General features: G+C 65.4%; 3 protein-coding genes across 5 annotated transcripts; 1 reads left to right on the top strand and 2 right to left on the bottom strand.

The window, feature by feature from the left end:
• Positions 1-1,682: 1,682 nt before the first annotated feature.
• Positions 1,683-7,736, top strand: TBXA2R (thromboxane A2 receptor). Of its 2 annotated transcripts, none has more exons than XM_039696855.1 (3): positions 1,683-1,738; positions 5,977-6,890; positions 7,328-7,736. In XM_039696855.1, the coding sequence occupies exons 2-3, from the start codon at positions 6,069-6,071 to the stop codon at positions 7,577-7,579; spliced, it is 1,074 nt and encodes a 357-aa protein (XP_039552789.1). In that variant the 5' UTR covers positions 1,683-1,738; positions 5,977-6,068; the 3' UTR covers positions 7,580-7,736. The 2 variants fall into 2 exon arrangements, with proteins under 2 accessions (XP_039552789.1, XP_039552790.1); XM_039696856.1 differs by lacking the exon at positions 1,683-1,738 and adding an exon at positions 5,117-5,249.
• Positions 7,737-8,102: 366 nt separating this feature from the next.
• On the bottom strand, positions 8,103-10,618 carry GIPC3 (GIPC PDZ domain containing family member 3). Its single transcript, XM_039696860.1, has 6 exons — positions 10,370-10,618; positions 9,744-9,929; positions 9,255-9,435; positions 8,710-8,822; positions 8,498-8,579; positions 8,103-8,254 (listed from the first exon to the last, which is right to left on the bottom strand). The coding sequence occupies exons 1-6, from the start codon at positions 10,616-10,618 to the stop codon at positions 8,103-8,105; spliced, it is 963 nt and encodes a 320-aa protein (XP_039552794.1).
• A 273-nt stretch (positions 10,619-10,891) lies between these two features.
• On the bottom strand, positions 10,892-17,659 carry HMG20B (high mobility group 20B). 2 transcript variants are annotated; one of them, XM_039696859.1, is made up of 10 exons: positions 17,604-17,659; positions 16,780-16,840; positions 14,784-14,883; positions 14,326-14,529; positions 14,070-14,190; positions 13,916-13,968; positions 13,569-13,644; positions 13,188-13,403; positions 12,644-12,776; positions 10,892-11,959 (listed from the first exon to the last, which is right to left on the bottom strand). In XM_039696859.1, the coding sequence occupies exons 2-10, from the start codon at positions 16,815-16,817 to the stop codon at positions 11,947-11,949; spliced, it is 954 nt and encodes a 317-aa protein (XP_039552793.1). In that variant the 5' UTR covers positions 16,818-16,840; positions 17,604-17,659; the 3' UTR covers positions 10,892-11,946. The 2 variants fall into 2 exon arrangements, with proteins under 2 accessions (XP_039552793.1, XP_039552792.1); XM_039696858.1 differs by having other exon boundaries at positions 17,567-17,614.
• Positions 17,660-18,603: the final 944 nt, after the last annotated feature.

An 18,603-nucleotide genomic window follows, 5' to 3' on the forward strand; every position in this document is an offset into this window, starting at 1 on the left:
AGCCACCATGGGAGCTGGTGCTCAGGAGGCTCCCATTCCTGTGGGGCTTGGTCTGCCTGCACATGGGGGTGGGGGACCCCAACTGCCGTGGTCCTCCATGTGGGTACCCCCTCCCCATCCCTCCGGACATCCCCGGGGCCAGCAGCTGCACCGGACACATTCCCTGGCCTCTCCTTCCTGGCAGTTATTTCCTGCTGCTGCCTGTGCTGGAGGTTTCGGGGCTCAGCGCAGGAAGTGAGTGAAGGCTGGGTCAGGGAGGAGGAAACGGGGAAAAAACCCAAACCCCAAAGCTGGTGGTTGGTGCCCTCCCTGATCAGCTGCCAGGCAGAGCCTCCATCCCCACAGCCCGTCCCTTTCCCTCCTGGGCACACAGAGAGGTGGGGGAGCTCCCCCAAAAACGTCCCACTGTATCTCCAGCCGGAGCAGGGCCCATGTCCTCTTCCAGGCAGCGCGTTTCCCTGCACGTCTGACTGCAGGGCTGAGCCCCGAGAGCTCCTCCAGGCTTGTGCCAGGGCCAGATCAGGGTCTGGATCCGGCTGAAGCCCCTGACGGCTTTCCCTGACCTGGCTGCTCTCAGTGCTCCTCCTAGTGCCCATCTCCCCGACGTTTCGGGCCAAGCTGGCACGGCGCAGCCCTGAGCTGTGCAGGGGACAGCGGCTGGGCCGGGTCGTGCCCGGGCGGGGCAGTCGGTGGAGCTGCCCCGTGCCCCATCATCCGTGATGGGCTCAGCTGCTCCCGGGCACACCCCGGCCCCACCCGGGACAGCAGCGGCTGCCGAGCCCCGCGCATTCCGCTGCCGGTGGGGCCCGTGCTGCTCCCGGCGCTCGGGGCTCCGCGGGCTGGCCCTGCCTTCCCCCGCGGCTTTCGCTGCCGCAGTCTTTGCTCCAGCCCAAGGGATAGCGCGATGGTGGGCTCTGCAGCCCCTCGCTGCCAAGCCGGTGCCAGGAAAACCTGCCTGGGCATCCACCCGAGCGCCGAGCCGCTGTGCCCCCTGCTCGCCTTGACGGGACGGCCCCGCGGGCCCCGCGGGCTCAGGCGCGCCCGGAGCCGGGGTCTGCCCTCCTCGGCGGAGCGCGAGCAGCCGGACGGAGGCTATGGCTCCTGAGACCATGGGAGGAACACTGCCCGGGGACGTGTCACCCCAGCTGATCTCGCCTTTGGACAGCGCAGCGACATCCCGAGCTCGGAGCCCCGGGCTGGGAAACCCCCGGGAGGCGAATCCCCCGGGCGGGACGGCCGGGGCTGCGGGAGCACCCAGGGACCCACCCCAGCCCTCGGCCAGAGCCGCAGCTGCCGCTCCCTCTCCCCTCTCCGGTCCCGGGGTCGCTGCGGGGCTCGGCGGGGACGCCCGCGCTGCTGGACCCGCCTCAAGCCTGCCCGGGTTATTGTCAGGGAGTTTTACTCGAGTAAACGAGCGAGTAACGGGGCGGGAGCGCAGCCCCGAACGGCCGGGGGGGCTTTGGGCTCCGGCACCGCGGGGGCTGCACCGAGAGACGCTCTCGGATCCCCGGGGAGCTGCCCGGACCGGGGGCGGTGGGGCCGGGGGCCGCCCCCGCCTGAAGGCCCGTCCCGAGCCGGGAGGGAGCGAAGCGGGACGGGGCCGGTTCCGGGGGGCGCGGCGAGCCCGGCCCTTCCCCCGCCCCGCGGCGGAGCCGAGCCGAGCCGGGCTGAGCAGAGCCGAGCCGGGCTGAGCCGAGCGGGCTGAGCCGAGCCGAGCCGAGCGGAGCCGGGTAGCGAGGTAGGGCTCGGGTCTGCGCGGGGAGGGAGGCGTAGAGAGGGGCGAGAGATAGGGGGCCAAGGGACAAAGAGCGCGGAAGGCTGGGACGGACGGAGACGGGATGGGCGGACAGACCGCCGGGCTGGCTGTGCGGGGCTCCCGGGGCTGTGCAGGGCGGCCGGGTCTCCAGCTGCTCCCGGGGCTCTCGGGGCGCTCCCGGCCGGCTCAGCCGCCGGGCTCGCACGCAGCCCCGAGGACCGGGGGCGTTTCGAGGGAGGGGAAGCGGAGACCCCATGGTGGGGGACGGACACATGGTGTCCCCGCTCCCCCCACTGTCTGTCTGTCCCCGGGACCGAGGGTCCGTGACAGGCGTATCTTCGGCCTCCCGTCGGAAGCAGGATTTGCTTTCGGGGCTCCCCGCCGGGACCGGTCCCAGCCTGTGCCGCTGGCTCCTCTGGGAAGAGCCGGAGAAGGACGAGGAAAGGCTCGGGAGAGGGCCGGGAAAGGAAGGGTCTATTTCGAGCTGTCGGAGTGGGCGGCCCAGCAGCCTTGAAGCCCTCGAGATGCCGCGACGCTACGGGCGGAGGCAGCCAGGGCGGGGGGCCCTGGTGCCCCAGGGCTGCCGAGCCCCAGCTTCTGCACTCCAGGACACCAGGCTGCTCCTCCAGCCACCACCTGCCCGGCCCCGGGTCATGGAGATTGGAATGGGGATGGTGCCAGCTGTTTCCCAGTCAGGCAGGGGACCTCTGCCCTGGGCCACAGCAGGAACAGGGAAAACCCCGGCGAGGACAGTTACCATGCCTGGCAGGACCCATCCCGTGTGTCACTGCTTCCCAGAAGTGTCCTCTGTCCTGGGTGTCCTTGGGATGTCTCTGCTCTAGGCCAGGCCAACTTCTTCAGGAGCAGGTCCTTGTGATGGTTGTGGGTCCAGGGAGGAACTGATGCTCTGCCAAGTCTCATCCCCATGGCCTATCCTGTCCTGGCTGATGACCTGGACCTGATTTGATACCCCCGAGCCCCAGGCTGGAGGCAGGTGGCAGTGGGACCACACCCATCCCTGAGAGGTGACACTGTCCTGTGGGACACCTGCACCAGGGGCATCAGGCTGTGGAACAGAAGGGACCATGCAGGAAGGTCATTGTCCTGGAGAGCTCCAGTGAGTGGAGAGGGATAAACACAAACACAAGGGGTGAATGCAAACGCCCTGCAGCCTCCTCTGCACGGCTGCCCTGTGGCTGAGCACCACACCCAGGGGCAGACCCCACTCGAGGGTACCATGGGGTGTGGGGGGAGTCACTGCTGTCTGGTTTGGGGGTCCCTTTGCAGGTGTGTGGTGCCTCTCCCAGGCCCCACCCCGGCCTGATGTTGCCAGCCCTGTCCAGGCCCCATGCCCAGTCCTGCCTGGGGCAGCCTGGGGAAGCAGCAGGCTGGGGCAGAAGCTGATAAGGAGCAGCCTCCAGCACTCCCCATCTGCCTTTCCCTCCCTGCCCTCGGATGTGGCCAGGGCAGGAAGCAGTGCCCAGCAGAGGCAGGGCAGCCTTGGTGTGTCTGCAGCAGGACCCAAACCTGCGGTGCTGCCAGGAGCCCCCCACCCCACTGCCAGTGCCCCACAGGACGTTTTAGAGCTAGCTCCTCTCCTCTGGGATTTTACCCCAGCACCTTGCCAAACGTTGCTCCCACAGCATGTCCATTTTTCTGGGTCCAGACCCCCAAACTCGAGCACAGGGGGTCAGTGGGGGCAGTCCCTGGGCTCAGGATTTCTCTTCTGTAGGACCTGCTGTCCCCACACCCATCCTCCTGCAGTGGCTGCCTGTGATGGGCAAGTGGGGACCTCCTACCCCCGACAGGAGCCCCTTCCTGGGGGCAGCACTGGTGTGTTCTGGCACAGAAGGGGTTCCCTCACTCCCAGCCCTGCAGCTGCTGAGTGGCCCCTTGTAAATATTTGACTCCCTCTAAGTGTTGTTCCCGGCTGAGGCAGCTCTGCCCAGGGGGGTCCCAGCTGCTCAGCCCCCGAGCCCAGAGTCCTCCGAGCCCCGGGGTCCCTGTCCAGGCTGCAGAGGGCACTGAGGGCCAGGCTGTGCTTTTGTCAGGGCAGGAGGTGAAGGGAGGACGGGGAGGGGATGTAGGTAATGGTGGGATTTGGGGCTTCTGGGGCTGCTGCCTCCAAGGTGCCAGGAGGGCAGGGAGACCCCCCTGCCACTGGACACTGTAGAGAGGGGTCACACCCTGCCACAGTGAGCCAGAGGCAGCCAGGAGCACCCTGAGCACCCAGGTGACAGAGACAGCAGGGCAGCATTGCCCCGGGGGCTCTTGGACCCCAGGGAGCAGAGGGAGCACCCTGAGAGCAAGGGAACATGTTTGGGGACAGCACCCTGGGCACTGTGGGCAGGTACCTGGCAAGGGACAGCTGGAGTGGGACTGGCACACCAGGCACTCCTGTGGCACCACGGTGGGGCAGGGGTGACTTTGTCACCTCTCAGAGGACATGGCAAAGGCTGGTGGCTCCTCGGGGTCTCAGAATGTCACGCTGAGGCCTCAGCCCGTGTCTGCAGGGCCGCGGCCTCTGGGGCTGAGGCGGTCCCTGGGGGACCAGTGAGAACAAACAGCGGCGAGTTTTCACTCTCGGCTCATGGAAAAACCAGGCCCACCCTCGCAGTGATTCACCAGCGTGCTCCGCCAGCCCCCCACACGGCACGGGAGAGGGACGGGGCCGAGCACCACCGCCATCCCGGCCCTGCCCCGCTCCCGGGGCCCCGGGCACGGGCAGGGAGCCGGCCCTGGCCCCGGGCGGCACCGGGACGGGGCCCCAGAGGATGTCGCAATGCCGGGCCCCATGCCAGCCCCCCGGGCTGTGGGATCAGGGTGTGTGTCACCCTCGCTCCAGGGCCAGAGAGGGGCTGGCACTGAGGGGTGTCTGGCTGAGGGACACGGCGTGGGGACCCAGAGCCAGGGCTGGCAATGATCAGAGCTGCTGTGAGGTTTAACTTCCATGGGGGACAAAAGACAGGTGGCAGTGCCACCCTGCACAAGGGAGGAGCACCGCAGTGGGGACTTTGCAGGGATGGCGTGTTGGGGTAGGGCTGGGCATCCCACTGGGCATTCTAGTGGGGCACTGGGCTGAGGACCATGTCAGCCAGGAAGGTGGGCTGGGGCAAGTGGGGTGGCAAGAACATCCACAGCCTGGAGAAATGGGGCCCAGGAGGAGAGGAGGGGTGTGGTCCCTGTGGGGGTCTGTGTCCCAGGCTGTCCAGTCCCCACTATTGCCGTGCCTCTGTCCTGTCCCACATCATCCCCTCTGCAGCCTCGACTAATTTGCAGTGGAGGGCCATGTAGGAGCTGGACTTGATGAACCTTGTGGGTGCCTTCCAACTCAGGGTATCCCATGATTCTATGATTTCCAGATGCTTCTCGGCCCAAGCAAGGCAGAGTGGCACTGACCAGGCTGTCCACCACCACAGCCATCCCTGTCACACCCTGTCCTGGTGACAAACCCACAGCTCCCACTGTGAGGGCTGCCAGGAAGGCAGAGCAGGTCGGTCACCCACACTGGCTGTGGTCTGGCCACAGTGCCAGGGTTGAGGCACAGTCTCAAACCTGTACCTCAGGTTTCAACAGCACACTGGAGCAATGGGGCATCTTTACAATGAGCCAGGGGTTTACACTCAGGGACAGGCAGTGTCAGGATCATGCCCTGGTGCTGCCACTCTGTGCCTGCATCCTTCAGAGTGTGTCCCCCGCCGTGATGGAGGCTGATGGCCCAGGGATCTCTGGCTATGGAGGAGGATCTCTGGATCTTTGGCAGGAGGGAGCCAGGCTGTCAAAGCTGAGTTTCCCCCAGCACCCGCTGTGCTGCGATTCAGGCTCGAGGCTGCAGCCCCACGTGGCTCCTGGCCCGGGACAGTTAATCCCGGCAGCTGTAGGGCTGCAGCCCTTGGCACCCTCTGCAGCTGCACCTCGGGGCGGCACCAGCCGGGCCCCACCCTGGTGTCCCTCTCCGTGGGCTGGGGTCCCACACCAGTGTCCCCCTCCATGGGCTGAGGTCCCACCCTGGTGTCCCTCTCCGTGGGCTGGGGTCCCACCCTGGTGTCCCTCTCCATGGGCTGGGGTCCCACCCTGGTGTCCCTCTCCATGGGCTGGGGTCCCACCCTGGTGTCCCTCTCCACAGCCCCTGGAGGAGCCCGTGTCTGCAGGCTCAGGATGGATGATGGGTGGGCCTGGCCACAGGGAGCAGCTCTAAATTCCCTGTGTTGCCCCTGCAGGCCGAGGTGGGATTGGTGCGGCAGCGGCGGGAGCTGCAGCCATGGAGCAGAGCCAGGCGGGTGCCTGAGGCTGCTGGAAGGAGCAGGAGGGGATGCAGGGGGTGCGGGACATGGAGCCCCCCAACAGCAGCACGGCCGGGCAGGACTCGTGCTTCGGGGTGTTCAATGCCAGCGATGGCCGTGCCAGCGCACAGAACAGCATCGCCTCGCCCTGGTTCTCCACGGCCTTCGGCCTCATCGGCCTCTGTTCCAACCTCTTTGCCCTCTGCGTCCTGGTCAGCTCCTCCCGCAAGCTCTCCAGCCAGGCCCGCTCCTCCTTCCTCATCTTCCTCTGCGGGCTGGTGGTCACAGACTTCATGGGGCTGCTGGTGACAGCCTCGGTCATCATCCCCTACCACTTCATCAAGTTCTCCTGGGCCAAGGTCGACCCTGGCTGCCACCTCTGCAACTTCCTCGGCTTCTCCATGGTCTTCTTCGGGCAGTGCCCACTGCTGCTGGGGGCCACCATGGCCGGGGAGCGCTTCTTGGGCATCAACCGCCCCTTCTCCCGCTCCACCAGCCTCTCCAAGCGCCGCGCCTGGGCCATCGTGGGGCTGGTGTGGGGCTTCTCCTGCTTTCTGGGACTGCTGCCGGTGTTCGGGCTGGGGCGCTACACGCTGCAGTTCCCCGGCTCCTGGTGCTTCCTCACCCTCCTGCCCAACACTGGCGACGTCGTCTTCTGCCTGCTCTTTGCACTGCTGGGCATCCTCTCCGTGCTGCTCTCCTTCGTCCTCAACACCGTCAGTGTGGTCACACTCTGCCGCGTCTACCACGACCGCGAGTCGGTGCAGCGGCGCCGCGACAGCGAGGTGGAGATGATGGTGCAGCTCGTGGGCATCATGATCATCGCCACCATCTGCTGGATGCCCCTCCTGGTGAGGCCTTTGTCCTGGTGTGCCTCATCACCACCCCTCTGTGTCTGTCCTGTTCCTCCTTGTGAGGGTCTTTGTGTCACCTGTTCCCCCTTGTGGGGTCTCAGTCTTGGTGTGTTCCCCCCACCTCCCTCCAGTGTCCCTCCTGGGGCTTGGTGTCCCCCACCCTTCACAGTGAGGTCCCAGCTTTCATTGTGTCCCCTCCATGTCCCTGCTAGTGAGGTCCCAGGTTTGAGGGTGTCCCCTTGGTAAGACTTCCCCTGCTGCTGTCCCCCTGCCACCTCTCTGCAGCCCGAGGTGGCCCCTGGTGACAGGCAGAGCAGTGCCCCGAACCGGGCCAGGGCTCCTCCCAGGGGCTCAGTGCCTTGACCTTCATCACTTCCCCATCCTGGGGCAGCTCACAGATCCTCCACTGACACTTTTTTCTCCTTTCTCCCCAGATCTTCATTGTCCAGATGGTCCTGCAGCAGCTGCCTGGCCAGGCCCAGGTGCTGCCCACGGACACGCAGGAGATGCTGCTGATCTACATCCGCATGGTCACCTGGAACCAGATCCTGGACCCCTGGGTGTACATCCTGTTCCGCCGGGCCGTGCTGCAGCGCGTGTACCCCCGGCTGCCCCCCCGGCCCTCCATCGTCTCCCTCAGCCCCTCCCTGCCCCGCAAGCTCACCGCCGGCTCCGTCCTGCAGTAGCACCCTGGGGACGGGCACTGGGCAGGGGGACACGGCCATGCCCCACTCACCCACGCTGGATCCTCATCACCTGCATCCAGGGGCTTCCCCCCTCACAAGCCCCGTAGCCAAGGGGCTGTCAGGGGGCACAGGGCTGCTTCCCCCTCCCCGTCCCCAATAAAGCACAGCTGGTGCAGCTCTTGGTGCCTGCTGGTGACCACCCGAGGGGGGCCCAGGGAGGGCACCTGGGGGGAACCCACACTGCTGACAATCAGAGCGGCAGCCCTTCTCCTCCTGTCTCTCTTTTAATGAGCCACAGCTGCTGCCCACCACATCTGGGGGGTGTGCAAGGGGGATCCTCAGGAAGGTGGGTGGGTTGGGTACCTTCTGCCCTCCATGCCAAGGGACAGATCTAGGTGCTGCTCAGGAGGGTGTGGGGGACAGGATGGGGACCCCCACCAGCACCTCAGCCCCAGATGGGGGGGGGGGTGAGGTGGGGGCATGGGGAGGGAACAAAAGTGAGGGGAAACACCTGCCCCCCCAGCTACTCCTTATCCCCCTTGGCATGGCAGACAGCTGCCCACACCTCGGCCACGAACTCCTGGGGGAAGGCGAACTCGCCCAGCACCGAGTCCAGCCCCTGGGCAAGCTGGGCCACGCTAGGGCTGCCCTTGGCTGCCTCCACCATCGTCGAGGCTGTCGGGGAGAAGAGGGAGGTCAGGGCAGTGTGAGGGGCTGGGACAGGAGCAGGGGCTGAGTCGGGGTCTGGGGCAGGAGCAGGGGAAGAGGCAGGAGCTGGGGCAGGAGGAGGAGCTGGGGCAGGGCAGGAGCTGGGGAAGGGGCAGGGGCTAGGGCAGGGTTGGGGTGGGGGTGAGGGTCAGGGCAGGTCAGTGGTAGGGGCAGGGTCAGCTCTGGGTCGGGGTCCAGGCCCCTCCTCACCCAGCTCGCTGTCACGGATGCCCATGTAGCTCTCCAGCAGATCATCCACCCGCCGGGCCGCTTCTTCCTCGGGGGGGCTGGGCTGGGGGCGAGGCGCGGGGTGAGTGCCGGGCAGCACGGGGAGCACCCAGGGCCACGGGGATGCTGATCCCCACCCTGGCACAGGGTGAGCAGCCAGACGCTCAGAGTGGGGGACTCGGGGTGGGCCTTACCCCCTCCTCCAGCACGGCCGGACCCTGCGTCCGCAGCCGCAGCGTTTCCTTCCCGCTGGCCGCTCTGCCTTCGCCCGGGGATTTGCCTGTCCGCGTCCGCTGCCCGATCATGTCTGTGCCCCGGGGCGGGGGGTGAGGGCACAGGCAGGGCCGGGCATCCCCACCCCTCGCTGCTCAGTGCCCGGCCATCTCCCAGCCCCCCGGGGGCACTGCAGGGTGAGCCGTGGGTGCGATGGGGGGGGTGTCAGGGACACCCAGGGGTGCAGGGTGGGCATGCTCGTGGTTATGGGGTGCTCACAGATGCTCGGGACAACACTCACAGAGCAAGGGGGTGCCCATGGGGGTACGAGCAGGTGTGGGAACCCCCCCGTGGGTGCCCCAGGGCTGTGGGGTACACACACATAGTGGGGATGCAGAAGGGTGCACACAGGGGGCAGTGAACCCTGGCAGGCACCCGGTCACTGGGGAGGGACTGCAGGGCCTCAGGGGGCTGGGGATGATCCCGGGGTCCCCAGGGCAGGAGCAGGGGGACCTTCCCAACTCACCAAAGGCCTTTTTTGGCTGGACCAGGCGGAGGGTGAAGGGCTGAGCCCGCGGCAGCTCCCGCAGCATCCGGGCCACCTCATAGTGCCGGCAGCCCACGATGGTGTGGTCATTGATGGCCTCGATGCTGTCCCCCACACACACTGTCTGCAGCCGGTTGATGATGCTCCCCTCCTTGATCCTCTGGGGACCACGGCGGGACAGGGACACAGCGACCACACGGCACAATGGGGCAGTCAGACACAGCCCCCATCCCGACCCACACACAACCACCTCAGTGGTCCCACACCCTCTGGTAGCCGGGTCAGGCAGGGAAGCCCCCCCAAACATCCCCAGGGCAGGGGAGATCCCCGGGGCCAGGATGGCCCAGGGAAGGACTGATGTGGGGAGTCAGGGAGGAGCCTGGTGCCGGGGGGATGTGCAGGGCATGTCACCTGCAGGCCACGGTCCCCAGGGCTGCCCCAGCCCCAGGCTGCTCCCCAGGGGTTCACCTTGATGAAGGCGTAGCCAGCCCCGTTGTCTGTGATGGTGAGGCCAAGCGCGTCCTCTGTCTTGGTCACCTCCACCTCCTTGGTCTCGCCCCGGACGTGGGCGAAGATGAAATCCTCCAGGCCAATCTGTCCCCCCAGCAGCTTCTGCATGTCCACTTTGTGCGTGTTGAGGGTGCAGAAGAGGATCTGCCCCGGGGAACCCCGTCAGCAGGGACTGGGGATGCCCCAGTAGGGCAAGAGGTGTCAGGGGAGCCACGGCCAGTGCAGGGAGATTTGGTCAGATCTGGGCACTGCTAGAACAGGGGCCCAGGGACCCCCAGCCTGCCTGGGACACTGCACTGCCCCATCCCTGCCCACCTTCCCCCAGCTCCAGCAGCTGAAATCAGCCAGGAACTGGCAGCCATGGCTCCCTGCCACATACAGAGGGTAAACTGAAGCACAGAGCCCCCAAACCCTCCCCAGAGGAGCCAATACGACCCTGAGGCCATAACACTCTTGCAGAAAATTTTGGGGACTACATTTGCAAGCATCTGGGGACTTGGGGGAGCACAGGCCACAGACAGTGCCTGAGGGTGGGTGTCCCTGCCTGGGGCACGAAGACCCCACCCCGGGCCGCAGCCCCTCACCTCGGTGGGCGAGATGTCAAAGACCTCGGCGATTTTGGCGTAGAGCTCCTTGACGTTGGTGAAGCCCTCGATGCGCCCCGTGGGGCTGCCGTGGGCCAGCTGCGTGTGGAACACCAGCCGGGGCCGGCTGCGGGGGGCCCGGGGGGCGGCGGGGCCGGGCGGCTCGGGGGTCCCCGGCTCCTGCCCCACGCCGTTCTCCATGGGGCCGCCCTCGGGGGGCTGCCGGCCGTGCCTGCCCGCCCGCTGCATCCCTGCGGCGCTGCTGAATTATGGATGGGGCTGGCTCCCCGCCGGCCGTAAGGTGAGCCCCGCAGCCGGGAACCTGAGCCGGTGGCGCAGGGCAGCCGCGGGGATCGGGTGAGCTCTGCCAGACGGGAGGAGCCCGCCCCGAGCAGCACCAGCGCAGGCCGGGGCTGGGGGCTGCAGTGATGGGCTCAGGGCCGTCACCCACCGATCCACCCCACAAGCAAGCCCGGGATCAGCTCCAGAGCCCCCGCTGAGCACAGACACACAGAGACCAGAGCGGTTTTCTCCCACATTTATTTGCTCCCATCTCCATCCCCAGCCCAGCGGCAGCAGGAGATGGCAAATGGCAGATGCACAGCGCAGGCCCGGCAAGCGAGGGAGGGGTGGGAACACCCCGGCCCCCGGCCCATGTAGTGCTAAGTAAGAAAATAAGACACTCTCTAATTACACAGTCTGAGATTAATGACAGGCAGCCCCGGGGACACCAAGCCCGACCCCGGCTGCCAGCACAGTGGTCCCACAAGAGCAGGGGGGCTCAGGCAAAAGGGGCAGGAGGCAAAAGCCAGTGCAGCACACCCAGGGTCCCTACAAGCAGGAAGGGGTTGGTCACAGCTCCCCTGCTACAGGGTCCATGGCAGGGGGTCAGTCCCAGCTCTCCCCTGCTCCCTTCCCTAGGAGGGGGTCACAGTTCCAGCTCCCCTCTGGCCCAAAGAGTTTTATTGCTGTCAGGAGCTCGCTGCCTGGTCCCATATACAGAGGGGAAGGAGGGGAGCCAAGCAGGGTGACAGGGGCAGGGGCTGAAGGCACACATCAAATAAAAGCTGAGGCAGGTAGGGGGAAGGAACTGCCCTCATGTCCTTGCAGGGATGGGACCAAGAGGCTCCCAAGCTGGCCAGGGGACAGGAGGCAGCACCAGGACCAAGGGGTCCCCCCACTGCCCCCATTCCCCACAGCCCCAGTTCACCCTGAAGGGCTGTGTTCACTCCAGACCCAAACCCACCAGCGCCTCCCCTGCCCCAGTCAGGCTTCAGGGAGCCCCTGGTTGGCAAGGCAGGGCTAGGGGCCCAGGGGAGAGCGAGGGGGGCTCATGCCAATGCTGACCCTCTGCCCCAGCTGGGCTCTCAGCCCTGTCACCACCTGTCCCCCAAAGCTCAAGGTCCCTGGAGTTGGTGCAGCCGTGGGTTAGGTGGTCTGGGCTGGGGGTCCCGGCTGCAGGAAGGTGCAAGGGGCAGGGGGAGCAGCCAGAGCCTCTGCAGAGACTGTCCCTTGAGTGAGCTCAAGGGACAGGCACGGGGTCCAGCCAGGTCCGGGGTCTGGAAGGACTGGTCCTCTCACAAGTGTTCACTGAGGAGGGAGAAAAGCACAGCTGAGTTACAGAATCCCACAATGGTCTGGATTGGAAAGAGTCCTAAAGTTCATCCAGCTCCTCCCTCTGCCATGGCAGGGACACCTCCCACTGTCCCAGGCTGCTCCCAGCCCTGCCCAGCCTGGCCTTGGGCACTGCCAGGGATCCAGGGGCAGCCACAGCTGCTCTGGGCACCCCAAGCCAGGGCCTGCCCACCCTGCCAGGGAACAATTCCTGCCCAATCTCCCATCCAGCCCTGCCCTCTGCCACTGGCAGCCATTCCCTGGCTCCTGTCCCTGCAGGCCTTGTCCCCAGTCCCTCTGCAGCTCTCCTGGAGCCCCTTCAGGCCCTGCCAGGGGCTCTGAGCTCTGCCTGGAGCCTTCTCTTGTCCAGGGGAGCAGCCCCAGCTCTGCCAGCCTGGCTCAGAGCAGAGGGGCTCCAGCCCCAGAGCATCTCTGTGGGCTTCCCTGTACTTGCTCCAACAGAGCAGCATCTTTGGACATGGAGACACTTCCTGAATTCAGGGACTGGGCTGCACTCTCCCACAGCTCCCTGGAGCAGCTGCACCATCTCTGCCCATTGCTGTCCGCACCTTTCCTGCTCAGCTCCCATCACCACCAGCTGGAGCTCAGCCTGGCAGTGCCATGGGGACACCTGTGCCACGCTCCCAGCCCTGCGCTCACCTGGCAATCCGGGACAGGATCTCCTTGACACGCAGCACCAGCGGCTCGTGCTGCAGGGGGTTGCTCTCAATGGCACTGTGCAGTTTGGCCATGTAGAAGTCCAGGGTGCTCAGCGTGGGGGTCTCCCCAGTGCCTGTGAGGTGACAGCCCAGTGAGCAGGACTAGCAGGTCCCCACCCCACCATGCTCATGTGCTGGGGACTACAGAAGGATCCCAGCACTAGATGCCACCTCCTGGAGTGGCACAAGCCCAGGAACACAAGGATTTGGGCCAATCTGGGGTGCAGCTGTGAATGTGACCCCACAGAAGGAGGGATCCCAGCCTGCCCTGTCCCAGGACAGGGAAGCCAGCTGGCTGTCACATCCCTGGGCTTCCCGGACAGCTCCCCATGTGCTGCAGGATGCCACCCCAGCAGCAGATGGGCACTTACCACCACCCCACTGCCCCAGTGCTCCCCTGCATGAGATGGGGGTCCCCCTCAGTGCCCCTCTGCCCAGGCAGGGGTCCCAGCAGCTCGGGGGCCCCACAGCTGCTCCCAACTCACCAGGGATGGGCAGGGAGGCGAAGCTGGCAGTGAGGGCCTGCCGCACAGACTGGAGCTGCTGCTGCAGGGCCAGGGTCTGCCGCTCCTCCTGCACCAGCTCCTGCTCCAGCTTCTCCTTGGCGCAGTTCATGCTCTCCGTGTGCTTCTGCAGGATGGCGTTCTGCTCCTCGAACTCCGTGTTCATCTTGCGCAGGCGTCGCAGCTCGGCCTCCCGGGCTGCGGGACAGCCCCGTGTGTGGGGACAGACGCTGCACAGCCCCTCCACCCAAACCCCGGCCCACACACGGCTCTCCCCAGCCGCTCTGTGTCACCAATGCCCAGGCCCCAGCCAGGACCTGGTCCCTCCCCACGAGCTTCCCAAGGACCCTCCAGAGCCCCTACCCTTGTTTTGGTCCAAGAACTCCTCGGTGAAGATGGGCACATCAAAGGTGGAGAAGGTGTCGCTGCACTCACCAGCCTGAGGGATGAGAGGGAGGGGTTGGGCAGGGCTGAGCCCACCAGAGGGAACCCCAACACCTTGGGCCAGGCTGATGAGGGCACCGGGACAGGGTGAGGGCTGGCCCTGTCTGGCAATGGGGTGGGAGGAGGGCTATGCTCTGTCTCCCACCCCTCCAGGAACCTGGGACTCACAGCCCCAGACTCCCTCTGCCCACCCACACCTGCAGCCAGCCCAGCAGTGTGACGTGCCTCAGTTTCCCCACACACAAGCAGATCTGACAGGGCCTTACCTTGTGCGGGTGCCCGTTGAGTAGGGTGTTCACGGCCACTGCACCCACATCCTCTGCAGGGGAGGAAGGAGGTCACCCAGGGCCCAGCCTCATGTCCCCGAAAGGCTCTGGCAGCACCTGGCTGGATCCTGCAGCCATTGCTCCCACAACCCACCTTTTTTGATCTTTTTCTCCTGGATCTTCTCCGTGCACATTTTGTAGGCCTCTGACTGCTGGTACTCCCGCAGCTCCTTCATGTACTGCTGCTTCTCCCGCTCCGCCTCGTCCAGGTACCGCTGGGGGGTCACAGAGGGCCTCAGCCTCCTGCCCAGCTCCCACTCCCCAGCACCTTTCTTGGAGCAAGCTCAGGGGTTTGGGGAGCAGGCTCTGGAGCTGCCCAGCCCTGGGGGGTCTCCCCTGGGGGCCAGTACCTGCTTCTCTGAGAGCTGCAGCTTGCTCCACTCCGCTCCCAGCATCTTTGTGATCTCTGGGAAGGGCAGGTCGGGATGCTGCGTGCGGATCTGCTCGCGCCGCTCGTTCAGGAAGCGCACGTAGCCCGTCACGGGGGCTTTAGGGCCGTTGGGAAGGATCTTCTTCCTCTTCTTGCCCTTGGGCCAGCCCCTCTTCTTCACCGGCTGGCACCCATGGGGGAGGGACAGCCCGTCAGGGATCAGAGCCATCACATCAGTGGGACACAGAGCAGCCCCAGGCCCACCTGGGCCATGCAGCCCTCAAGGCAAAGTCTGAGCCATTCCCTGCCTGCGGCCACAGCACAGACTCACGTGGGCTGGTGCAGGGCAAGCGGAGGGGCAGGGACAGCCCCAGGCAGGGCACCTTGGGCCCCACTCCCAGGGACAGTGTGAGAAGGGACACAGGCTCTGGGACTCACCTCCTCCTCCGGCTTCTCACCGCCCACCCGCGCCGACTCTCCCTTCTCCTGTTTGATGGCCACCAGGAAGTTCCCATGCTGAGCCTTGCCTGTGGCATGTCTGCAGCCAGAGAGCACCATCAGAGAGGGCTGGGACACCATGGGGACCAACAGTGACACATCCCCCAGCAGCATGAGCTCACACTCACCAGATTCCCCAAACCCCCTGACTCAAAGAGCCCCGAACCCAGCACCAGCCACAGAGCCCTTGCTCCCATGAGGGGAGGCTGCAGCAGAGATGGCACTGAAGCAGAGCCCAGCACTGTGAGCAGGGCAGCCCTGCACACTAAAGCCACCCTGAGGTCTGGTGGCAGCCCTGGGACTCCTCAAGGACATTTGGATGGAGCTTGGCTCTTGGGGTCAGGTAACATTGACAGTCACACCCCTGCCTGTCACCTGGGCTTGGGACACACCTTGGTGGGGAGTCCCAAGGGACTCTGCAAGGGAGCAGGAGCTGCAGGGGTTTGGATCCTGGTGCCAGGGGCACCACCTGGAAGCATCACCCCCACCCCAGGAGCCCTGGAGGCAGAGGGTGAGGGCAGGGTGCTGCTTGAGCTGCTCCAGCCACAACCACCCCAGCAGGTTGTGCTGCCTGGGACACCTCCCCAACACCTCGAGTGGCTGCACTGCGGGGCCCAGCCCTGTCCCCAGGTCACTGCCACGGCTTCATGGATCAGCAGCTGCTTCACGCAGAGCCTCCCTGCCCCACCGAGCACCCCGGGTGGGTAGAGCCTCCATGTTCCACCACAGCATCACCCTGGGGCTCCCCAAGCCCCCCAGCAACTCCTTCAGCTGGCTCCATCCCCCAGCCCTGTGCCATTCACACCCCAGGGTCCTCAAAGCAGCTCCTGCTCTGCTGGAAATGTCTCACCACGTCAGGGGAGCCACAAAGGGCTCCTGAGTATCACCAAGTGATGCTCGCTTGGGCTCCAAGCAGGTCCCCAGACCTGGGAACCAGTCCAGGCCCAAACACAAGCCCTGCCTCAGACATGTGCCAAAGCCACAGCGACCCCAACCTGCTCAGGATGCACCTTGGGATTTCCCTTGTGTTTGCCACATCATTCACCTGGAGCAAATCCCAATCCCTGAAGAGACCCCAAGCTATGGCTCTCCATTTATCACCCAGACAAGCCGTCCTTGCAGTTATTTCAGGAGGCCCCTTCTGTAAGCCCCCAGCACAGAGCCTGCCACTGCAGTGGCTCTTGAAGAAAAAATGGGACAAGTCCCTCCACCAGCACCAGAGGCAACCAGTGCCCTAACCCCCACGTTCACAAAAAGCCCTACAGGAAGGTGTGAGACCACCTCTTCTTCCAGCTCCCGGGGAAAAAGAACCCTCTGAGGCTGTGCAGGGTCATGGCCAGCCTTTGGCTTTATCAGCTGCAAGAGCAATGTTCCCAGTGATGTGCACAGCATCATCATGTTCACCAGGAACACTGTGACACTCTCCAGCACCAGACAGATCACCCTCCCCCCTTGTGATCCGAATTCCTCAAATGCCTAAGGATGCTTTAAAAAGTAATCTCAGGCAAGATTCCTCCTCAGCCAGTTCACTCTGGCATTCACCTCCCTCCACCTCTGAGGCGCTTCCCCACCCACCAGCCCCTGCATCAGAAGGGCCAAGGACAACTCAGGACAGCACAAATCTCAGAGGAATTCAGCCCTTGCTGCTTCTGATCTCCCAATATGCTTAGAATCACAGAACCATGACATACCCAGAGCTGGAAGGGACCCTCAGCCCAGCCCCTGTCCCTGCACAGCCACCCCAACAGCCCCACCCTGAGCAGCCCTGGCAGCGCTGTCCAAACGCTCCTGGAGCTCTGGCAGCCTTGGGGCCGGGACCATTCCCTGGGCAGCCTGGGCAGTGCCAGCACCCTCGGAGTTTCTGCTGCTCTTTCACCAGGGGCACTGACACACAACAGGGTGGCCAGAGGAGGTGGTGGCAGGTGGTGGCACTTACAGCAGGGCGGCAGACGGCTGCTTGGTGCTGTGGGCCATGGGCAGGGCTCTCGGTCAGCACGCTGTGGGCAGAGCACAGTTGGCACTGTCATCAGGTGGTGGTGCCCCTGCCAAACCCCCCTCAGAGGTGTCTCCCTCGTGGGGAAATCACAGGACCCCTCCCCGAACAGCATCTCCTCCCTAACCAGCCCCTCCCTGGCCTCTCCACCTGCCCCAGCCCCCAGGACCCCGGCACAAGCTCCAGCCTGCTCCCACTGACCCACCCCTCCCTGGGCTGCCATCGCAGCTCCCACGGGCTCCTCCCCCGGCCCCCTGAGCCCTGCCCGGCAGAGCCCCCCTCCCCGAGACCCACGGCAGCCCAACAGCTGCACCCCACAACACTCGGCGCCCCTCGCACCCCCAGGGCCCGCCCTCCCTGCTGGGGTCCCATCGCAGCGCCCCAAGGGCTCCCTCCCATAACCCGCCCTCCACCCCCGACTCCCCGAGCCCCCAGGAGCGCCCCTCACACAGGATCCCCACATACACATCCTCACACATCATATCCCCACAGGATCCCCACACAGGATCCCCTCAGGAGCGCCCCTCCCACAGGATATCCCCACAGGATTCCCTCCCGAAGGATCCCCCCCAGAGGAGCAGCCCTCCCACAGGATCCCCCACAGGATCCCCCCAGGAACGCCCCTCCCGAAGGATCCCCCCCAGGATATCCCCACACAGGATCCCCTCCCGAAGGATCCCCCACAGGATCCCCCCACAGGATATCCCCACACAGGATCCCCTCCCCTCACAGGATCCCGGTCCGGACCCGCCGCCGCCGCCGCTCACCTGACCACGCCCCTCTATTATTATGCAAACGAGGCTCCCGCCGCACGGCCCGCGATTGGCCGCTCGGCGCCGACTCGCGGAGGGCAGCCGGACGCGGGTTGGCTGGGTGTGATGACGTCAGAGGGAAGCGGCGGAAGGGGGGTCGGCGCTGACGGGCGCGGCGCGCGCGCGCTGCGGGCGGCCCGACCAATCAGCAGCCAGCGTGGGGACGAGGAAGTGTTGTGGCTAGGGCAGCATCTTAAAGGGGCAACCACAAAGCGGCGGGGCCTCATCAACAGCGCCTTAAAGGGGCAACGTGACGGCGGGTCCCGGCGCCGCCCCATCCCAGTGACCCCAGTGCGTTCCCATCGCCCCCAGGAACCGCAGTGCCACCCCAGGGCTGACCCTCTGGCTCAGCTAGCCTGCTCCCAGCAGCCCCCGTACCCGCCCAGCAGGGGGTACCCGTGACACCAGTACTTATCCTAGAGTCCCAGTGACCCCAGCACTGCTTCCAGTCACCCCAGTACAGCCCATACTGGTTCCAGTGACTCCATTAAATACACAAGGAGAGGTCTCTCGCGACCTCCAGTCTGCTCCCAGCCTCTCCAGTATTCACACAGCTGGGGATCCCCATGATGCCTGTAGTCACCACAGAGTCCCAGTGACCCTCACACTCCTCCCCAGAGGGTCTCAGTGCCCCCAGTAGTGCTCATACTGGTCCCAGTCACAACAGCACCTACTCAACAGGAGCTCCCAGGTGCCCAAGGAAGCCCACACTAGTCCCAGTGACACCAGTACTCACGCAGGAGGGGGTGTCCCATGACTCCAGTAGCCACCCCAGAGTCCCAGTGACCCCAGTACTCCCCGCACACTGTCCCCAGCCCCCCCAGTGGGGCCCATTGTTGTAAATGAGAAGCTTGACTAGGCCAATATTCAAGCAGCAATCAATTTATTAATTAATATGGTAAAGTATGAGCAATACAGCACCGGGTACAGTGGGGGGAATTTTCCCTCCACCTGC

This window comes from Passer montanus, unplaced genomic scaffold, assembly GCF_014805655.1.
Source record: "Passer montanus isolate IOZ18808 unplaced genomic scaffold, ASM1480565v1 scaffold114, whole genome shotgun sequence".
NCBI lineage: Eukaryota > Metazoa > Chordata > Aves > Passeriformes > Passeridae > Passer > Passer montanus.